Here is a 22,938-nt window from a genome sequence, read left to right as displayed (position 1 = left end):
TTTACTTTCTCCATTTGTGTTGTACAGAGGAAAGTCATAAGCAAATGACTGCAACTTTTTTTTTGGGTGAACAGTCCCTTATATAAAATAAAGTGTTTCAAATGCCTTCCTTCACTGGTTATAACCTAAAAATACAGGGTTTTTTGACAGTAGTGCACTTACCATGGGTTGGTGCAACCTCTCTTTCTTGAGAGGGACAAAACACTTCCAAGTAATTCTCACAGTTTAACTGTAAATTGAATGCCAGGGCTGAAAGCACATGGCTCCATAAAAAGATCCATAAAATGAAGTGGAAAAGCCATGACATACCAAGGAAACGGAAAGTCCTCCGCACTAATGGGTTGAGGTAACAGCAGTCCCCGGTCACCATGGTCTTCTCTCGACTGTCAAGGTCTTTCGATGTGTACTGTATCAAGAACAACACCGTTTCTGTCACGGTGATCTGAAACAGAGCAGAACATCAGGAAATGTCAAACGTCAGAAATAAAATTAACTAATACATTTTAACATTGTCTGAGGAATTGTGCATATAGGGAGAAGTGCAATAGTGTATTACTAGATGGTTTCTTAACAGCCCAAGTAAAAAAAAAAAAAAATTTATCTGGTATATAACTGAGTATTGAACCCAAGAAGCTATAAGTGTGTGGAAAGCTCCAACTGAAACCCAATTTTCAGTTGCCAGTTTGGACAGAACAAAAGTTTAAAAATCACAACAAGCCTGAAACAGAAGCAAGATATTTATTAGTCTCTGGCTGCACTGTTAAAGCCTACCAGTCTTGCCTCTGCAAATGACTGTCATAATAAATGTGTTGTGTTTTATTGTGCTGATGCTCATTATGAGAATGGGCACTATTTCTAGCCCATAAATCCAAATTAGAGTTCGTTCTGCCCTTATTTGCATCCATTAGTAGATGAAGTGTTGCAATATTGTTCTAGACAGAAGCCTTGCTTTGACTACACGCTGTATACTTCATCTATAGGACTGAATAATTTGGTCAGTTAGACTGATATCATTGACTAACTTTATTCACCTATGTGACCCTTGTTACTGCATTAAAAGAGAAAAAAAATATTTTTGAAGACAATTTTTTATATATTTTAATGAAAAACTATGGTAACAGAAACATTTATTAAAATCAACAAAATCTTTTTTTTTTTTTTTTTTTTTTTTACTTCTCTTGTTCTGGTCTTATTGTGACTTAAAAAAGTGTTTAAAAAGTGTTTTTGTAATTTTTAGTCAACAGGTAAAAACCTACTTTGCCTGTGAAACGACTTTCCTTCTCTGCTGATGTCATCAAGCCCTCTCATTTTTAGCCCCTCCCTTTAATAATCCATTCAGTTCCCAATGATTGTTCAATATCCCGTCACATTCGGAATGACGTCACATATAGTAACAGATACTTCACCTAGGACTGCATCATCACTTCATTAAATCGTAAATTGGGCAAATTTGTGTCATTAAAAATGGATTTTAGCTTCCATAAAGATTTTAGGCATTTAAAGTAAACTATCTGCAATAAAACTAATGAGACATTTCTTTCTCTTCCTGTTCATGATTCCGGGTTTGACTGAGGTAACGAGACCAGGATACTAACACACATGAGGAGCTTGAGGCTCTTCCTGATCTGTCAGAGTGATTTAAGAGCTTGTCCAGCTTCTCAAGGGTTTGCTTTTGGGGCTTATAGATGCAAGTAGGATCTTCTGCTTCCAAGAGCCGAGCGACTTAATCTCACATTCTCAAACTGCATAAACCTCCACATAAAAATCTGGGCAGAGAAGCGTAAGAGTTTGGTGGCCTCTTTGCCCCCCTCCTTACTTTAAAACAGTAGCACAACCGCTCAAGGCTTTACACACATACTGCAGAATCTAGGTTATGAGCATCCAGCTGAAGAGAAAATGATCAGAAAAGACAGGAAAAATAGGAAAAAAAAACAACAAAGCCATTTGAGAAACACATCATTGCTTCTGTTTGATCTCTACATCCATCAGGAAATAGATTTAAACCAGGGCTGTCAATCAAATTACTTACACAAGGTGTTGATTAATCAGATAAATCAAATATTACGTCATAGCCTATATTTGTTGACAACAACTAATTTAAGAGAAAATTAAAACTTTGCCATGGTATATACAGACAATTTAAATATGTATACTTGCTTTTTTCTATATATTTAATGCAACAACCTCACAGGAAAAAAAAAAAAAGCTTGACAAATTTGCAAATGAAAAAGGATATTCAACAGGAAAAAATGACTTGATTGTATCCATTAGGAATTGATTGGGTTGGGAAAAAAATGGTCTCTATATGACAGGTACTTAGAGGGCTGAAAAAAGAGAGTCTGGTGATGTCTGCTAAAAAAGGAATGCAATTTATTCCATAGATCAATAGATTCGATAATGATAGATTATGAAATCATATTTTTCTTGCACTGAAAAATGAATTTAATATAGGGCTGTGCAATTAATCTAATTCGCTTGTCATGCGCATCTCGTCAGTAAAGCTGGTCCCGTGATTAGTAGTAAATCATCATCACCTGCTTTCAGATGGAGCGGCATTCACTACACAGAGCTGTAGTTCACTGACAATTAGGCAATATCGCATTCATAATCGCAGATTAATCACATTCAATTTCAAATGCAATATTGCCTAGCTTGTCAGTGAACTACGGCTTTGTGTAGTGAATGCCGCTCCATCTGAGAGCAGGTGATGGTGATTTAGTACTAATCACAGGACCGGCTTTACTGACGAGATGCGAATGACAATAGAATGCGATTAATTGCACAGCCCTAGATTAATATCATGCTGATATTAAAGGTGATGCATGCCATTTTTGTACCACTAGTATCACAAAGAAGGTTTCCCGAAACATGTTCCCTATCTCCCATTGGTCAAGCAAACCGATAGCCCTGCCCCAAACTCATCATTGTTTGAGCTGCTTGTAAGGACATGCTGGACAAGATTCTTTCATAGCAACTTCTATCAGCAACTAAAACACTATGACTGCCTGAATAACAACAGGAGGTCTAAAAGTAGGTTAACTAAATGAGCTTTAAACAGAGTGTTTATACTGTCAGTGGTTAAGCACTAGATTACATTTTAAATGGCCCTGTCACACGTACACATGCTCACTCGTTAAAACCTGTTAATATTCTGAAACGGGTTCAAATTATATACAATTATTAAAATACAGATGGCTTCAAGCGCATACGTACACAGAGAACTATTAATGTGGTTAAATCTTCAGGGTTAAGCTCCAAGCACAAGGTTACAGTCGTCCACATGAGCAGGAATACCTCAACATTACACCACACTCTTATGTTGTATGTTTTCACACAAGCTTGCCAACCTCAAGTACTGCCTGTAGATCTCAAGAAGAGGAAGAAACATCCAAAGGATACAGCTGAACTCATTTCCTGGCTTCTTATTTTTACACAAACTTGGATTAAAACTGTTAAATAACAGTTTTATAGAAACATATTCTCATGTTTCTGCAAAACGTCACTCCAATAATCCAATAACGTCAATCCACAATCATGATGTGTAGCCCGATGCTAATGCCCAACAGTGGGCCAGTAAACTCAACCATTTCCAACCTAATGGGCTAAAACTCTATAAACACACACCAATTCAAGCGTGAAGTCCTGATCACTCAGCCAGACATGAACATCTGTTGGTTTCTCGCTGGTTTGTAGGGCCCAGATGATCGCTGTTGACAATGGAGTGATATTTGTTTGGTCTGTGTTAATGAACAGCTATTTCATACTGGCCCATTTTCTGTTGACGGAGTGTCTTTTCAGTCTTCTTGGTAGAGCAGAGAGGAATCTAGAGGTCTTTTATATGAATGTACTGAATAAGGAGAATATACTAATGTTGTGAAACCAAACTCCAGAGTCAAAACTTCCTGATGTTCCTAGTTACTTTTTTAAAATCACCATTTTTTTTTTTTTACAGAAACAAAAAATCAACTATCACTAAAGAAATATTAAAAGACAACTCACACAAGAAAAAAAAAATAACAAAACCACCAAGATGGCGCAAGAATGATTTCTTGAGAATTCGTCCCAGAAAGAGGAAATTACTAACTGATACTAACCAGTACTTACAAGCATTTTCTTTACCTTCATATGGAAGCTCATTTCTATCACATAAGAAAAATAAACACGCTTTGGTAAATCATATTTATGAGACAAAAAGCCATAATTAAGACAGAAAAATCAAAATTATGACAACAAATCAAAATGCTGTATTTGTCATAAATCGAAATTATGAGATTAAAAGTTTAAATTAAAGGGATACTCCACCCCAAAATGAAAATTTTGTCATTAATCACTTACCCCCTGTCATACCAAACCCGTAAAAGCTTTGTTCGTCTTCAGAACACAATTAAGATATTTTGGATGAAAACCGGGAGGCCTGTGACTGTCCCATAGACTGCCAAGAAAATAGTAGTGTCAAGGTCCATAAAAGATATGAAAGTCGTCATCAGAATACTCCATCTGCCATCAGATGTGCAGTCTGGGTTATATGAAGCGACAGGAATACTTTTTGTAAGTAAAGAAAACAAAAATAACGACTTTATTCAATTCCTTTGTCAACAGTCTCCTCTGTGTCTCTCCATATCACCATATGCTGCATTTGCTCTTCTGTATCATCCGTGCCACAAGGATGCACTGTTTCTACGTGTATTTAGCTTTGATTTGAAGTGATTAATTACACAATTTTCATTTTGGGGTGGAGTATCCCCGCCATAATTATATGAGACAAAAAGTCAATATTTCAACATGTCATAGTTCTTATCTAGACTTAGTATTTCATAATTATGGTTTACCAAAGCATGTTTTTTTTTCTTGTGTGGTGGAAATGGACTTCCATACCTTCAAGTCCTGAAAAATCTGGTAACATGTAGGTCCATGGGTCAAAGACAAAGAGGGGTTTTCAAGAATCAAAAAAAAAGTTAAATCAATTTTGTTTTCCTTACATTAGAATGTGTCCTGTTTAATTTGTATTTTTTTTATAATAAATCATCTCATATAATTATGACTAAATTTAAAACTTTAACAATCTTTGTCGCTACACTTTAGACCACTAGGTTTTAGCCTTTTGTCAGCAAGAAATTTTAAATAATTTATATTATATTTTATATTTAATCAATATAATAAAATTTCATATTATCATTTATTCTTTTATATATTTTAACAAGTATAGGTCAGAATAAGTGTTGAATCATTTTTATAAATATATCTATTACGCTGACTGACGATGGAACATTGTTTCACCCATATTTTGACATTTTATTTTCACAAAAAAGTAAACACTTCACTTGCATTTAATTTGTTTTTTGTTTAAAAAAAATCACTTTTCTAAATTTAATTTGATGCTGACACCAAAATGGCACATCTTGTCTTTTACATTGGGCCAGTAAAAGAAGACCTTTCTCTACGATCTATAAAATTCTACAACAGAGTGTCATTAGACAAAACGACAATACATCTTCATTACCAAGATGGCTGCCAAGTGAACTGACTTGCTTAAAGGGACTTTGTTTGTGGTCAGTACTGACAGACTCACACACATTATTTGCACACTGCAGAACACTAAAATATTTTGAAACTACCTGCTCATTTTGTAATCTTAAGTACTTTACTTATTGATACCCACTTTAAAAGAAAGTCTGCCAGACAAAATAAATTCAATATAATGAGTGCTATTACAGATTTAACTGGGAATGATCAGTATTAGTGTGATTACCTATGAATTGTGAAGTAATTTACTGTATTTTGATGATCTAACGATTACATAAATGCCGCCTGAATCTATGCACAACTATGTCCACAACTACTAAATGGATGCAGTTACAGTACATACAAAACATAATGGTGGATTTGCCATAAAATGTTGTTTTCGATAATGGAAACTGCTGTTAAATTTTCCCTGATGGCAGTCACAACTCAATTGTGAACTCTACTTTTATATACAAGTGTACATCAAGATACAAAAGAAGTAGTTGGACAGCCTCAAAATCTCTAACAAGTCGATATGATAGAAGATGATGATGTCAGAAGCAGACGGCTGTCATCTGTATCTGTGGTTCAAAAAACAGTGTTATAGAAGCGTAATAGAAAAAAACACCAATTCAGAGGCTTCAAAGTCAGAGAGAGACAGAGATCAAAAACAGCATACGCTTCACTCAAAAAATAAATAAAGGATCTTCAGTGTTTTTATAACACTTTAATAATTTTTATTGATAACTTTGCCTTTTGCAATTCTTAACAAATCATTAATGTACCATATTTACAAATAACTTTTGAAATACACTGAATCTTTTGATGACAGTACTGTATATATCAAATATATACACACAAACATATATTTATATATACTGTGCACACAAAATATGATACCCTCTGACAATAAAACACCAGTTTGCTTTCTTTAAAAAGAGAGAGAGAGATAAATAGGAATATAAAATAAAAAGTTATTTGTGAATGAATCGCATGAAATTTTCATGAATATATCTGGGTAATATATTTCACCCCATGATCAAAAGTAAATAAAAGAGAAAAATTACATGAGGCATATTTTAGTACTTTTAATATATAATCCTTTAATAAATCATTCATGTGCACAAAATATATTATTTAAATCTTAAAGTATTTATCATAATAATATTTGCAATGCATTTAAATTTAGACTGATTTAAAATAAATTTATGTTGAGATAATTTTTTACAGTATGACAGTAGCAAAATTTTTGTATAAAATGTGCTTAATATGAAATTGTCAATGCAAAAAATAAAAAATACTAACAACAGGATATTCTTTATTTAGATATTATTTCTTATAAATAACACATTTCTGTGAGACTCACCTAAAATGACATCAAGCTGTAAAACTGTAATTGGAAGCTTTTTTTTTTTATAAGTGAGTCAGAGAAATATGTGCATGCTTATATTAGCTTATTAGTTATAGTTATCAGTCGTGTGGTAATTGCTTTTTTGCCCTAAGTGTCTTCAGCACGTCTTTATTACAGGGACAGTCCCCCTGGAGCAATCTGGGTTAAGTGTCTCGCTCAAGGGCACATGATGATAGGAGACGTCTCAATGAGTGTGCATGAGAATGTGTTTGGTATTCAACATAAGACATTTATATACAAGTGCGCTTGCAAATCATGAGCTAAAATGACTGCCACATTGCATCTTAAAGAAATAGTTCACCCAGAAATTAACGTTTGCTGAAAATGTACTCACTCTCTATAAGGCCATCCAAGATGTAGACGAGTTCGTGTGTATTATTGTGATGCTTTTATCAGCTGTTTGGACTCTCATTCTGACGGCACCCATTCACTGCAGAGGATCCATTGATGAGCAAGTGAATTAATGCTAAATTTCTCCAAAAGTGTTCAGATGAAGAAAGAAAATCATTTACATCACAGATGGCCTGATGGTGAGTACATTTTCAACAAATGTTCATTTTTGTGTGAAGTATTTCTTTAATTTTGCCACAACTATTGGCCCGGCCTTGTGCTATCAAGTAAATCTGCAAAAGACATAAAATGTTTTGCTCATTAAAGTTTGCTTATTATAATCTCTGATAAAGAATGGGCTTTGTTGTGGTTTGGGACATTTGACAGTGATCATCAAATTCCATTCATTATCAGAAGATTTATCAGTATTAAATAGGATTTTACACTGTAATCTGTTTTAAATGAAGATGTGATGGGAATACTAGTCTGCCTTATCCAAACATCTGAGTGTCTACGTGTGATATCGCACAATCGCATCCAAATCCGGCAGTGAACTTATTATGTTGAGGGATTTCTTTAATCATTAGCTTTTGCAAGACTTTTCCCCTATAAGCCACACCTTAACCCATCAATGTCATTTTTGCCAATATCATCTCAAATTGAGCAATAACTCTGTCTGAAGCTCATATCTTTACCGCAAGCCTTTCAGACTACAAATCACAATGTGATGGTTTCAGCACGAGCCCGCCGTGGAGTTTATGAGCACTACTTTGTGGAGATAGAGTTCATCTCTCTTTACGACAGCTTTGGCTGGGGTCACAGTGTTGCGACGTGGCAGCCGGAATTCTAAAAAAAACATGAGCGAATATCTGCCTGTGCTACTCAGAAAGGTGTTTTGTAGGAAAAAATACAACAACCTAGCTGCCACGTATTAACACTTATAATCTGACAGCACTGTAAATGAAAAATGCATCTATTTGAGTCTGGAAACAGTCTAGGAGGGACTCACTGAAAATAAGCATTCTATATTTAATTTGATTTCTTCCACTCATCTTCTTTTGCATTTGAACTATGAAGTTATACCTGCCTAGCTAAACGTCACTGTTCATGAAGAAAATAAGAGTTAACATAATTCACACGCTCTCTCTCTCTCTCTCTCTCTCTCTCTCTCTCTCTCTCTAATAACTTCATTAAATAGTTGCATAAGTCTGCTATCAATGGCTCAGTCCTCAAATACAAGGTCTAAAATTATGTTTTGGAATTAGCAATGAAGTCGTTGTATGAGATGCGGAAGAAACTAATCCTATAGCATTTGATGAACAAAAATCAGATGAATGCCTTGAAATATATCATCTGATCGATGTCTTGAGGTGTGGCAACCATAGAATGAGTGGAGTTATTGACACTGGGCCGTTGAATTATTAGAAAGATAATCTAACCTCAGGTGTGCATTACTTTCTAATAATTCAACAGCCCCGAGTCAATTATTCCTTACTAATGGCATGTTTAACCAAAATTATCTTTGGACCCTGGCTCAAGGATAGCATTTACTTGCTATTAAATATCTCCAACCAAATTCCTGAATGCCAAAAAAATAATAATAAATTGCCCACTGAATGTGATCAGACCTTAGAAAAAGTAAGTAAATAAATAAATAAATAAATACAAATCTGCATGACATTCTCTTGTATATTTAACTAATGAAAATAAATCAAAATCAAAAAGATAGAGTCCAATCAAATGCAATCCTAACATAAAGAAATAATGAAACCAAAAGTGAACTCGGAGAGGTTTACATTTTAACTCTTTCCCCGCCATTAACGAGTTATCTCGTCATTTAGAAGACAACGCTTTCCCGCCATTGACGAATTTAAGGTTTTTGGTGTTTTCAATGTTATACACATGGGGGCGCTGTTTGCAAGTGTAATATCTTCTGAACGAGTACAAAACCTCCCGAACAAAAACATAAGTGAACAAGATCGAAAAACTAGCAATCTCTTATGTAAGCAGATGCATATGATAAATAATGCGATCATCAGCAATAGACAGCATATAAATGAAAACTACATAATGTTATGGATTAAAATGATGATCCAAGAAGTGGTATATGGCTGTGCAAGCTTTGGAGGTGTCGATGGAAGCGATTTACTGGATTTATGCTTTGATAATTGTACTGAATATCATCCAGATGTCGTTTTTGATAAAAATTATACATTTTTATGAAACCTACCTATATTCAAGTGTTGATAAAAAAGAATGCTTTAAGCTAGAATAAAATTGTTTAAAAGTAGAGGCTTTAAACTTTATTTTTGTGTATTGTATATTCAAATATTCATACAGCAAAATATACTGTAGGCCATTAAATTTTAGTGAAAATCATCAAAATTGCTGGCGGTGGCTGGCAACTTTTTTTCAAAAATGCTGGCGGGGAATGAGTTAAGCATAAAACATCCTTCTATCTATACTGCATTTCATCTGTTAAACACATAAGCGGGATTCAGAACTACACTATGAGCTGCAAAGGTCCAGCGTGGCGACACTTCAGATTGAGTCACTGCCACTGATGAAATAATGTGGGCTGGTGAACATTAAATTACAGACAGTGAGATGTGAGATGTCTATAGTCACAGTTTGCTGTTTTCCCTCATGAATAAAAAACTGCAGTTTTCAATGAACAAGTGTTATTAAACAACGACACAGTTGTCAGTGAATAGTCAAGCTAACGAAGGCGTTCAGTATTGGGGCAGTGCCTGGTGTGATCTAACATCAAAGGCTTCGTCTTCAGCTAGATATGAAGAGAGTGGGGGTTTTATGATATGCAGGTTTAATTTATGCATGCATGGTTAATGAAATCTCATTATGCTGATTTACCAAGATGGAACATGTGCAGTAAACATATTTGGATCTGGTTAATTATATAGTCCTGCATGCATGAAAATTAATATTCTATGAAATGGTTTAAGAAATAACCTTTAAATTATAAATAAACACACAAAATCAGCAGAGTTGGAATGTATCTGAATGTGAAAGTGATGATGAACAGCAGTGTCGACTAAAGGCAGTTATGACTCATACACAAGTCTCGTCTTAAAGACTCATGGTGTGCATTATTTCTATACCTCAGACAGCATTGCCAGCATCACACAGCACTGTTGCATGTATTCCAAAGAGTAAACCTCTCTCTTATGCATCTCTAGCTTGAATTACTTTCATACAATCACTTGCACGCTGCTCAATCAATAATAAATAAATAGTATGTTAAAGTGTTCTTATGCATACCTCTAAAAATCAAAGCAGAATTCAAGCAAAATCACTTATCCAATCAAAATCTAAAACAAGTCATGCATTAATTATTACAGAACCATATATCCCATGGCACTAATCAGTCTCTAGCTGGATCTACGTCCATGCAATAATTTCTCTAATCAATCAAAATCAACTTTTGCATCTCAAATTTGATTTGCTTTTATGCAATCATTAATTTAGTAATCCATAAATGCAATTTAAAAAAAAAAAAAAAATACAAATGAAAACGAAAATCAATATAAAAAACTCAAATCAGTATTACTAAATATTAAAGACAGTCGATATCAATCACATCAATTTCAGGTCTGATAGTCTCTCATGTAATTATTAATTTGTGAGGTCCTTAATATGATGCATAATTTAAAGCCAAAATATGAAATTCACGTATCATAACCTCATACTCTAGCAAATAAATATCAAGTCTAAATCAAGTTTGGCATCTCGAGTTTGATTTGCTTCCAAGCAATCATTCATTTGATAATCCATAAATGCAAAAAATAAAAAAGTGAAAAATAAATACAAATGAAAATCACTATCAAAAACTCAAATCATTATGATTATTAAAGACAATGAATATCAGGCGATCACTTCAATCTGATAGCCTTTCATGTAATTATTAATTGATGAATTACTTAAAATGACATATCACTGAAAACAAATATAAAAATCACAAATAAATCATAACTTCATACTCTATTAAGGAAAACAAATATCAAGTAATAACCTACAAATCAGTTCCTAGTCTGATGTGCTTTCAGACAATTATCAAGTCATCAACACTTAACAGGTAAGTCAATATGAAATCAGATATAAATCAATTTGAAATAACTTATAAATCTTGATGCAATAACTATTTTTTATGCAATAATTGTGAATGCACTTAAGATAAATCACCTGATCACTTATCAATCAATAACACTTACACATCCACCAGTTATCATTTATAAACCTCAAGCTTAATTTGCTTTTATGCAATAACTCATTCATTTATCAATAAATTGAAAGCACTTATCAATGATAATCAATATAAACTAATCGCTTATCAATCAAGTTATCATGTATCAACCTCAAGCCCAATCTGCTTTTATGTAATAATTCATTCATCAACTTTTCAATGATAATCAATATAATCTGATCACTCAACAGCAGGTAGCAATCAATGAAGTGACTGGCACAAGCACTGTCTTGAGTGACTCACCAGCAGCGTGGGGACCCCGGCGACCACCGCGTACAGCAGGGCGGGCGGGATGGCGCTTGTGTCCTCGGGTCCGAGGTAGGGTTTCGTGTACGCGGTCTCGTAGCAGAAGAAGCCCTGCACATGCACGTTGAACGTGTCCGTGTACTCGAAGTAATATGCCAGCATGACCGTCCCCGCCATGATCACCAGCTGGAAATAAAGCATGGTCGTCAGAGAGTGGGGCAGGAACATTTACCAACAATCCAGTGGAGAACCTCCAAACATCTGCGCTCTCGTTATACTTCCCGCATCTCGCCGGGGTCCGACGCTCCGAGCGCACGCAAGGTTGGCACGCGAAGATGCACGCGCTCGCATGGCACAGCGCTCGAGTCGGAATGAGAGAGCGCGAGAGAGGAGAGCGATAAAGTGCCACCGCGCGCTCCTCACTACAGCCAGCTGATGATGAAGAGACACGTCAGGCGCCGTGCCCGCGCCCCACTACCATCATCATCTTCATCCGCTCAGAGGGTTTAATTCCGTCAGTCACCAAGTGTCACATCGGCTCTATCAGCCCTGACTGACAGCAACTAAACTGGCTATTTCTGTAAAATATACTAATTCACAGACAGTACAATAATAATAATAATAATAATAATAATAATAATAATAATGAAATTAAGTGATGAAGTTCATAAAAACCTTTGATCGATCATAATATAGTGCACTAACACAAAACACCATCAGGTCGCTCATGTTAAAAATGTAAACAAACATGATAGTTCACGCAGGGAATTGTGGGAATGCCTCTTTAAAGGGGTCATATGATGCTGCTAAAAAGAACATTATTTTGTGTATTTGGTGTAATGAAATGTGTTTAGAAAGTTTAAGGTTCAAAAAACACATTATTTTCCACATACTGTACATTATTGTTTCTCCTCTATGTCCCGCCTTCTAAAAGCGTTGATTTTTACAAAGCTCATTGGTCTGAAAAGCGAGGTGTGCTGTGATTGGCCAGCTATCTAGCACGTTGTGATTGGCCGAATGCCTCAAGCGTGTGACGGAAATATTAAGCCTCTTAACATATTGTGATGCCCTGTCCGGCCCGAGTGAAGAGACATAAACCTAAAACCCATAATAAATTTGATATAAACATGATTTCTTGTCGTGTCTTCTTTTGGAAGGCAAAAACAAAGTAGTTTCGCTTTCTCAATGAAACAGCGTCACACACTGCGGCCTTGAGTGAGCAGAGGCTGGAGGCCTAGAGTGAGCCGTGGTCTAGAGTGAGCAGAGGCAGGCGGCTTGAGGCAGATTCTACAAAGGAATGTACCTTGTGCTTGCGGAAACCACATGTGACGACCCCGGGCTGGACTCTGCTTCGTCCACAGTGAAAGCCGATTCAGCGATCCACAGTGCAAAGTTGATGTATTTCCTCAGCGACCAGCACGGATCAGCTCCAGGCATGACGAAGCGGATATCGTCCTCTTTTGGAAGGCCAAACAAAAGTAGTTTCGCTTTCACAGTGAAACACACAGTGTCTATATGAAATGGCAGCAGCAGCAACAACTATACTACAACGAGAATAAAAGGTACGCCTTCTTTCTTTGTGTGAACATCTGGGTGGCGTTATGCAAATCTTCTCACATAGTGACGTAGAGATGTGGGGGCGTGTTAGAACGAGCCGTTTCAGGGGGCCATGAACAAGTCTTAACTTTTATAAAGAATATCTCTTTGGATTTGAGACTTTAGTCTTTGCAACTTTACAGATTTTCTTTATTCACCAAGAGCTTGTAACACTCCAAAGAGAAAGGAAAAATTTAAAATCGCATCATATGACCCCTTTAAAGAAATTATATATTTTTTTATGCTTCTAAAATACAAAATGATGTATTCACACATGAGCGTGTTTGTTTCTGTGAATTGATGGGACTTTTCCCATAGACTTCTATTACTTTTATACTGACCAAACGATATTTTCTATCCCCAAACCCTAAACTTACCCCTTACAGAAAACCTGTTTGCATTGTTAATCTTTCAGATGAACATCATTTACTATTTTTTCATAATTTTTTCCCCCTCGCAATGCCAAAAATTTCAGGTTTTACTATCCTTGTGGGGAAATTTGGTCCCCACAATGTGGCATAAACACAAGTACACACACACACACACACACACACACACACACACACACACACAAGGCTTAAACTCAGGTCTCTGCTGTGGTGGGTGAGAGATCTACCACTGAACCACGGGAGTAGTAATGTTGGACCCAAATGAAAGGCTTAAGGCAGTTTCCCAGGAAATGTAGATTTAATAAAATAAAAAAAAAGTCTTTGCCAGAAAAATACAACAAAAGTTCTTCTCGTACAGAGGTATTACCTACAGCAAAAAAAAAAAAAAGGAAAAAAATTAAATAAAATTCACATGAGAAAATAAAAACTCCACGAGGGGAGAAAACAAAACCAGTAAACAATAACAACCAAAGAAAGGAATTCAGGATACCTTACTTGGGGTAACTAGGGAGGCTTTAGTGAGACCAGGCAGGAAACACAGGGCGAAGACTCAAAAACCGAGTGAAGAACCAAGGGAAAAATACACAACTAAAATACCCTGGGGCAAACAAGGCACAGGTGACCTGATAAAGACTGCTTCTATATAGATCTATATCTATCTATCTATCTATCTAGATAGATAGATAGATAGATAGATAGATAGATAGATAGAGATTTTTCTGGTGCTTTTAATCGATTAAAAATGAACTAATTGCACATTTTCTATAATCATGATCAATAGCATCTAAAATTAAAATGTGTAAATTTGTAATCATTAATATATTTTTTGCTATGAATTATGATTAAAGGCAAGTATCATCAGTGCCAATACTGATACTGATACCTCTATTACTTTTATTATTTTATTATAAAAAACTTGCTATAAAAAAAAATAAAAAAAACAACCAAACAATAAATAAAAAAAAATTTCCACCATCATAAAAAACAAATAAAAAAAAAAAACTACAAAACAACAAAAAAAATACCAACTACAAACTTTACACATCAAACCCAGAAAATCTACAAGAAAGGCAAACTATGTTTTCTTCATAAAAAGACAAACTACTACTCCTAAGAACTGGTTGCAAAGAGTTTTCTTTCAAAAGTGGGTTACACTATTTTATTGTTGAATAACAGCATAACAAATAACATTAAAACCAAAGCCCAACACTGATCAGCTGCAGCTCTGTTTAATTAAATCGTCTTTGACTTTATCTCAAAAGCTTTGACACTTTCAGCTTTTTCAGTTATCAAATTCTTTATTAATAAACCTCATCTATTAAATCAGTCTAGTAGGAAGTACATTTTTCCCTTCACCAGAAACATTAATAAACCTCGAGTGAGACATTTTGAGGAATCATCTGCCCTGCTGGAAGCCCTTCAGATGTTCACATTAACCTCGCAGAGAATCAATTACAGCGCTAGCATATGTGTGACAGGGTGACGTGGAAGAGCCGTACATCTGTTAAAAACTCTAGGAAAACTAATCATGATAATTGGGCAGCTGTTATTTGCATTACTGTGACAGTCAGAATGTGTTTCCACAGAGAACAAACACAGCAGCTTGGCTAATAAATGTAGGTGTGGTTTCCATGATGGGAGAGGAGAGATTGTTCTAAGTCTTAGCATCACTAATGATACTGTGTTTTATTATTTTGGTAATTTAGTACAATCATTATATAGTGTGTGATATTGGCTTTTGAAACCTATTTCTTTGAGTTCAGGAATATGATTGATGATCTTGGGGATCTTGTTACTAACTAGGAGAGTGTTCTGAAACGACATGATGTATCACTGAACATGAAAAGCTTATTCTTGATTTTTACAGTTCAGAAACACCCTAAGGAACCAGCTGGCCTAGATTGAGTTACTAAACCCACAGACCAATAAATCAGAGTCCTAATGAAGATGTGTTAGAGTGCATCACTTCAGACTCTTACAGAAAGAAGACAATATTACAAAGTAATGTAACAAAATACACATTAAAGGACTAAACTATATTCATAAAGCACTCAAAAGCAGGAAAATAGTGCACATTTAATTACTGCTTCTATAAACAGCACCTAAAGTATTAAAAGACTAATGACGGAAAGCAACTTCAAAGCGAACTTTATCTTTAACGCCACGCTTCATGAGAAATTCATGGCCTGTCTTCAATGTACTTGAGAAGATCTGAAGGGATTCTCTTTGCTTTTTTTCAAAATATTTAAATAAATGCCACTCTAAGAGAAGAGCAATACAACACAACATCTATGCAATGATTTTAAATGTTTAACCATGACTTTGTGCATTACTCCTAGAAGACAAATAAGGGGTCTGTCAATTCTGTTACTAACCTTACTTTACACTGCTAATCTTAAAAATAACAACAAACATTTGTATAAATCATGGAAAAACAACAAATTAAAAACATCAAATGATCCCAAGATGCATGGGAAAACCTCTGAAAGGCCCTATAACTTTTTTCTGGCTTTTGATTGAACCCTTTTATGGAACTTTTAAAGGGTTCTAAGTATGATGCGCTGATAGAAACCTTTAATGTTCTATATGTATTCTAAGTGTAAAAAACATTAGAAACCTGTGCTGGTAGGCTGCAGTGTCATTGTCAATATGAGAGCGGCTTTGGATGAGATGTTATTTGGGAGTTAAAGCTCATATATTGGATTCTTCTAGAAAGGGCTTTTGGTAAACAGCCAGCAAGAGTAGTTAATTAGTGTTTGAGGGCCACCACACTTCATCGAAATTAAATGGTTCAACTACAAAGACTGCATGTTTGATTAACATCAATTAGAATAGTCTGCCTGAAACATTAAACGTCTGAAATAGTCCCCATTAAAAACAAAACACAATGACGACTCCACAAACGTAGAAGAAAAGAGGTCAATTGGTTGCATGTAGACGTCTGAACATCAAGCTGAGAAGATTGAGTGATGAAGATCTTGTGCATACTGTGGCTTGTCTATTGAAATAAGTCCTCAATTCATAACTAAGTGAAGAATTTGAGAAGGTCCGGTCTCTTCTGAGCCTGCAGAAGGAAGCTCAGTATCAAAGCCAACTACTATAGTATATGAATGTTTTAGGCAAGTATAAAGAATAAGAACTCTCTCTCTCTCCTTCTAATAGTTTGGCGCTGCTTGCTTAGCGGCTGTTCCATAACTTATTCATACAGCTCATGATTCTTTTAAATGACTCCGTGACTTTAAGACAGATGCTTCACAGAGCACTTTAATCATCCACTTTTTCCATATAAAGGCGTGGGTGTAATGAAGCATTAAACTCAATATTAATGCAGATCATTCAGGAAATAAGGCAGAGAGGAGGCAGGGCATTTCTACTGTACACATCCCTCTCTCTCTCTCTCTCTCTCTCTCTCTCACACACACACACACACTGCCAGCAGTCTTCCTCTAAGCAATAACTTGCTTTTATGAATGTCACAGAGAATAACACCGACACCCGAAAAAGTCTCATTACCTGAAAGGGAAAACTTCCTTAGAGAATTTATAGGGCTACCCTTTTACAAATGATACAAAGATATTTTATAGAGAGGAAATTTAATGTAGCCTTTGATTTAATAGGACATTTGTTATGTTAACAGGTTATTTTACATCTGTTTTTGTGGTTAAGGCATAGTCCACCTAAAAATGAAAACTCTTGCCATCATTTACTCACCCTCATGTTATTTCAAACCTGTATGACTTTCTTTCTTCTGTGGAGCACAAAAGAAGATATTTTGAAGAATTACGGTAATCATAATCATAATGACTTCCATTGATTTTTTGTCCATTCTATGGAAGTTAAAACCATTTGATACCATTTGAAGAAATAGGTTTGGAACAACATGAGGGTGAAAAAATTATGTTCTAGGAAAACCAATGGGATGTATATCTTTTATCTAGCCTTTAATTAATTAGATCATTTCAAGAATTTCACATTTGTGTCAGTGCTAGACAATTACATAAGAGATAAAGTAGAGCAAGCGTCTCATTACAGCAAATTAAACCCAAACACTTGATCAGGACACAGTGGATTCTTATGAGTTTATTTCGAAATAATGACAGGCTGACTGTTCAGCAAGGGTGTAGCATGTAAACAGATCTTTAACTGTTGCTAGAACAAAATGATTGCTAGAGACAACTTAGTAGTTACTGGATATTGGTAGGGACATGTTATAGCATCCCTACTAAATTCTACGCCCTTAAAAATCAAAACAGGAGATGTCCGAATTTGAAAACAACAGTTCTCTCCTTTAATATGAAGAAGCCAAACAACAGATTAATTAGTTGATCTAAATTTCATAAAAAGCATATGGACATAATTATAATATAGCCTATATAATAAAGTCAGACATTGAAGTGAGTTGCTGTTTTTGTTTGAAGTTTTGTAGGCCTCCTGTTTCATAAAAAAAAGAAAGAAATCAGAAATAAAAAGATGAATGATACACGCTCCAAAGTCCCAATCTGAATCAAAAGATTTACGAACAACACGATCTGAAGTTCTGATCTAAATCAAATTATTTGTGATATGCGAAGATCCGATCTGAATCAAAAGATTCATTAACCAACTCCGAAGTTCTGATCTGAATCAAAAGTTTCACAAACCTGCTCCGAGGTCCCGATGTACATCAAATGATTCACGATCCACGCTTCGAAGTCCTGATTTGAATCAAATGATTTGCGAACCCACTATGAAGTTCTGATCTAAATCAAATGATTTGTGAACCCACAACGAAGTCCCGATCTGAATCAAAAGATTCACGAATCTGCTCCCGATGTAAATCTAATGATTCACGATTCACACTCCGAAGTCCCGATTTGAATCAAATGATTTGCAAACCCACACCGAAGTCTCGATCGGAATCAAATGATTCGCTAACCCGCTATGAAGTCCCGATGTGAATCAAATGATTTGTGAACCCACAATGAAGTCCCGATCTGAATCAAAAGATTCACGAATCTGCTCCCAATCTAAATTAAATGATTCACAAACCCACTCCACACTCCCGATCTGAACCAAATGATTTGCGAACCCGCTCCGAAGTGCTGATCTAGATCGAATGATTCACGAACAGGCTCCGAAATTAAGATCAAAATCAAATGATTTGCGAACCCGCTCCAAAATCCAGATTTGAATCTGAATCAGATTTTGAAACTCACTCCAAAGTTCTGATTTATATCAAATTATTCGATATAGGCCCTGTCCCAAATGGCACCCTAAAACCTAGCGGTCCCCCTCCAAGTCTGAACTTTCATGATGTAATGCTGCTTTGACTGTTGGGTAGAAGTCTGCTGCGGGGCTCGGCAGAAGTGCAGATCGAGGGTGCATAACGGCAGGCAAAGTGAACGCTTCTGAACGCTAAAATGACAAATGGGACACCCTACGGTCTCGTGGACTTAACGGAAACATGCATGCGGTGGTGTTCCATTTGGGACAGGGCCTAACACGAACAAAATATACAAAACAACACAAAAACATATGTGCTCTGAAGTCCAAATCTGAATCAAATGATTCACGAATCGCGTCCGAAGTTCCAATCCGAATCAAAAAAATCCACAAACCCACTCGGAATTCCAATCTAAATCAATGATTCGCAAACCCGCTCCAAAGACTCCTTGACAGTTCAATAGGAAATCTGTTGAAAGCATCCAGTCATCTAAGTGAATGCTAAAGGGGTCATATGATGTGATTAAAATTTGTCCTTTCTCTTTGGAGTGTTACAAGCTTTTGGTGCATAAAGAAGATCTGTAAAGTTGCAAAGACTAAAGTCTCAAATCCAAAGAGATATTCTTTATGAAAGTTAAAACTTGTCTACGGCCTCCTAAAATGCCTCGTTCTAACATGCCCCCACATGTCTACATCACTATGTGGGAAGATTTGCATAACACCGCCCAAATGTTCACGCAAAAAAAGAAGGAGTAACTTTTATTCTCACTGTTGCTGCTGCCACCATGTTGTTGAGATGTTGTGTTTTGCTGTGAAAGTGAAACTACTTTGTTTGGCCTTCCAAAAGAGGATGGAAGTAATGCCTAGAGCTGATCCATGCTGTTCGCTGAGGAAATACATCAACTTCACGCTGTGGATCGTCGGATCAGCTTTCATCGTACAACGAAGCAGAGTCCAACCACATGTGGTTGCCGCAAGTCCACCGGCCGTTCCTCACTCAAGCCCGCAGTGTGTGACGCTGTGTAACGCATTTTATGGAGGACTGTTTCCTGAACCTGCAGACTAGCCTACAATGGGTCTGTGATCAAAGGCTGTTCTACAAAGTGGGGCAGTTCCAACTTTGCTAGGACAGTCTGGGTCTCATAGCTTGTTCATCAGCGTACACCTCGCTTTTCAGAAAGATGAGCTTTGCAAAAATTTAACCTTTAACCACATAAACACATGGCATTACACCAAACACAAAACATAATGTTCTTTTTAGCAACGTCATATGACCCCTTTAAATGTATCAGTATATACTGTAATAAATATTTGAGAATAATTGTTGTATCTGATTTAGTCTATATAGAGTGATAATCAATGTTAAAACAGCAAGTGGGAGTAGCAGTTGAAAAACAAAACAACATAACAACATGAAGTTAATGAGGGTAAACTTTATCATTCAACTGAACTGTTCACATGTTTCAAACACTTCGGCTACCTTATATGTTCTTACTCCACCAATGTCTTAAATATGCATCCTTAAAAATGTGCAGAATGCTAGCGAATTTACTTGAACTTCTCAGGAAATATCAGTGGTATGACCTAGTTCACACGAGGCTGAAATTAAAAAAAACAATAGTTACGTACACATATATTTAATTGTTTGATCAAAATTATTGCTGGGGACAATTTTGTAGTGACTGGATTTTGGTAGGGACATGTCCCTACTACATTCTACGCCCTTTGCTGTACATTATGCTGTATTAAACTTGAATAGTAGCATCAAAATTATAACTATAAAAGTATGTTTGCACTAAACCCATAATGTACAAATACTGTTGTCCAGCAGTTTGGAAATCCACAGTAATGTTTTAAGTGCCAGCAGTGTATCATTAGTGTATTGAGGTTCAATGGATCGAGAAGAAATTATAGTCTGTCCATGCTGCAGGCATCACTGGATGGTGAAAGAACTCTTCAGTCGACTTTTCTTGCCTTTAAAAGGAACATGAGAAATGAAAAATGGAGCCATGTTTTTGCCTCAATAATGCCACACTACTACAGAAAGGAAGTGCCACCTAGTGGCCACTAGAATAAGAACAACCTTGCCACTCACTAAACAAGGACTAAAATACAGTATAAAGCACAAATCCATGCAAATTATTGGGCTCATTATGGAAGCCTTATTTAACATGCATGCAGAAAATGAATAAATATTATAAATAAAACAATATTATAATATAATATAATATAATATAATATAATATAATATAATATAATATAATATAATATAATATAATATAATATAATAAAAGAGCTGCAATATAATTATTTTAACTTATCAAATTTCTTCCCCAGCACCAGACTGAACAACCCTTCAAATTCATGTAGAATCTGTTCCTGCATCACAATAACATGAATGTTTCATTCTGCTTGAAACAAGTGCCACCCAGAACAGAAATGCTATCAAGCACTCTTCCTTCTTAAGACTGATATTTCAAACTGGAGCCCTCTATGATCTCATCACCGGACAGATCTCAACAAGGCATTTCAGAGCACTTGCAAATATTTGCAGACAGCCACGTCGTTGATTGCTGTGGCACAGCAAACAGCCGTTCCATTCCTGCGGTCCTGTGCCAGCCTCAGCCCTTCAGATTAATGAGGACGGGCCCACAGGGAGCGATGACCAAGCATTTCATTACAGGCTAACAACAAAAGCTAATTCAGCACAGTCTCTCATCACTGTGATCCCTTCGGACAGCAGTAAACACTGCCGCATCGTGGAGGGAATTAAGATTTTTTGCACCGCTCCACGCAGGATATTAAGATCTCAAGAGGCCACTGACAAGCTTGGTGAGCGAAAAATGTCTTTGCAAAACCTCTACCTTCCAAAAAGTAATTAAAAACTGATCAGGGTCTGTTAAGATTAACTAATATAGATTTGACTATAAGAATTCATCTGCAACCAAGCAGTTAAAAGCACAGACTCTCAAGTTTTCACTGCTAATGAAACAGCAGACAGATACAAATATACATACATACATACAATACACATAACATTTTATATAATATTTCATATATACTGTACAAAAGTTTGGGGTTCAGATATGCAGTAAAAACTGTAATAATCTGAAATATAATACTATATAAAACTTTTTTTCTATTGCAAAACATTTTAAATGTCATTTATTCCTGTGATGCAAAGCTGAAATGTTTGTTATTATTATTGCTGCTTAGTATTTTTATCAAAACTGATACACTTTTTTCAGGATTAATTGATGAATAGAAATGTTAAAGTAACTGTTTATTTGAAAGAAAAAAAAAGATTTTTGTAGCATTATAAGTATCTTTCTTTACTGTCAGTTGTATATAATCAAAAAATCTAAAAAAAAAACATATCCAAAAAAAAAAAATTTCATAAACTTTTAAAAAACACAATATACAGTTTTCATAGTCAATTTACATTTCTTTTTTTTTTTTTAAATTGAATCCCATAGTTTCACACAGTTTCTTGTTCCTTTTCACAGATTTCTCTCTGTCTTTTGCCAGTTTAGATTGTGTAACTTGCAAAGTTTCTTGTAAATAAAGCGCGAAACATTTAGACACAAAGTGCAAACCATGAGAAATCTGCTGTTGGTTTGTGTTGGTGTGTCTTTTTCTGCATTATGTGTAAAGTGGTGGTTGACTGACTGCTGTGAGTCAGGCTAGAGTGTCTTTGACAGGCTGAATATGTTTCTTTCTTTTTATTTATTTTATTTTAACATATATGGGCCCTCACTCTGTATATGATTACACCTGAGCTGCTTCAGCAGGCTGTCTCACACCATCTCCACATTTCCCCAATGCTTTTTATGATATGGAGAAAAAAGTTTTATAAGAATTCAGCAGGACACATTCTTATACAAGCTGTCAGGTGCAGTGAGATCTGAAAGTATAATAAATAATCCAGTGCATTCAGTAACTAATGCATCTGTTTCCCTGAATAGCAGTCTTTACAGATATATGCAGGCGAACATGTCACT

The 22,938-nt window shown here is 35.7% G+C and overlaps 1 protein-coding gene across 3 annotated transcripts in view; it reads right to left on the bottom strand.

The window, feature by feature from the left end:
* LOC109050403 (phospholipid phosphatase-related protein type 5-like) overlaps positions 1-22,938 on the bottom strand; it is a 49,903-nt gene that overhangs the window by 22,758 nt on the left and 4,207 nt on the right. For 2 of the 3 annotated variants that reach the window (XM_042751925.1, XM_042751926.1), the window contains exons 3-4: positions 11,748-11,936; positions 310-442 (exon numbers count right to left, since the gene is read on the bottom strand). In XM_042751925.1, the coding sequence (XP_042607859.1) occupies positions 310-442; positions 11,748-11,936 (322 nt within the window). Of the gene's footprint in view, positions 1-309; positions 443-11,747; positions 12,251-22,938 lie in introns of those variants that run through there. The other variant, XM_019068034.2, reaches the window with a different exon arrangement.

Source organism: Cyprinus carpio, chromosome B24, assembly GCF_018340385.1.
Source record: "Cyprinus carpio isolate SPL01 chromosome B24, ASM1834038v1, whole genome shotgun sequence".
NCBI lineage: Eukaryota > Metazoa > Chordata > Actinopteri > Cypriniformes > Cyprinidae > Cyprinus > Cyprinus carpio.
Note: the sequence above shows the minus strand (reverse complement) of the source record. Positions and strands in the feature narration are given on the sequence as shown.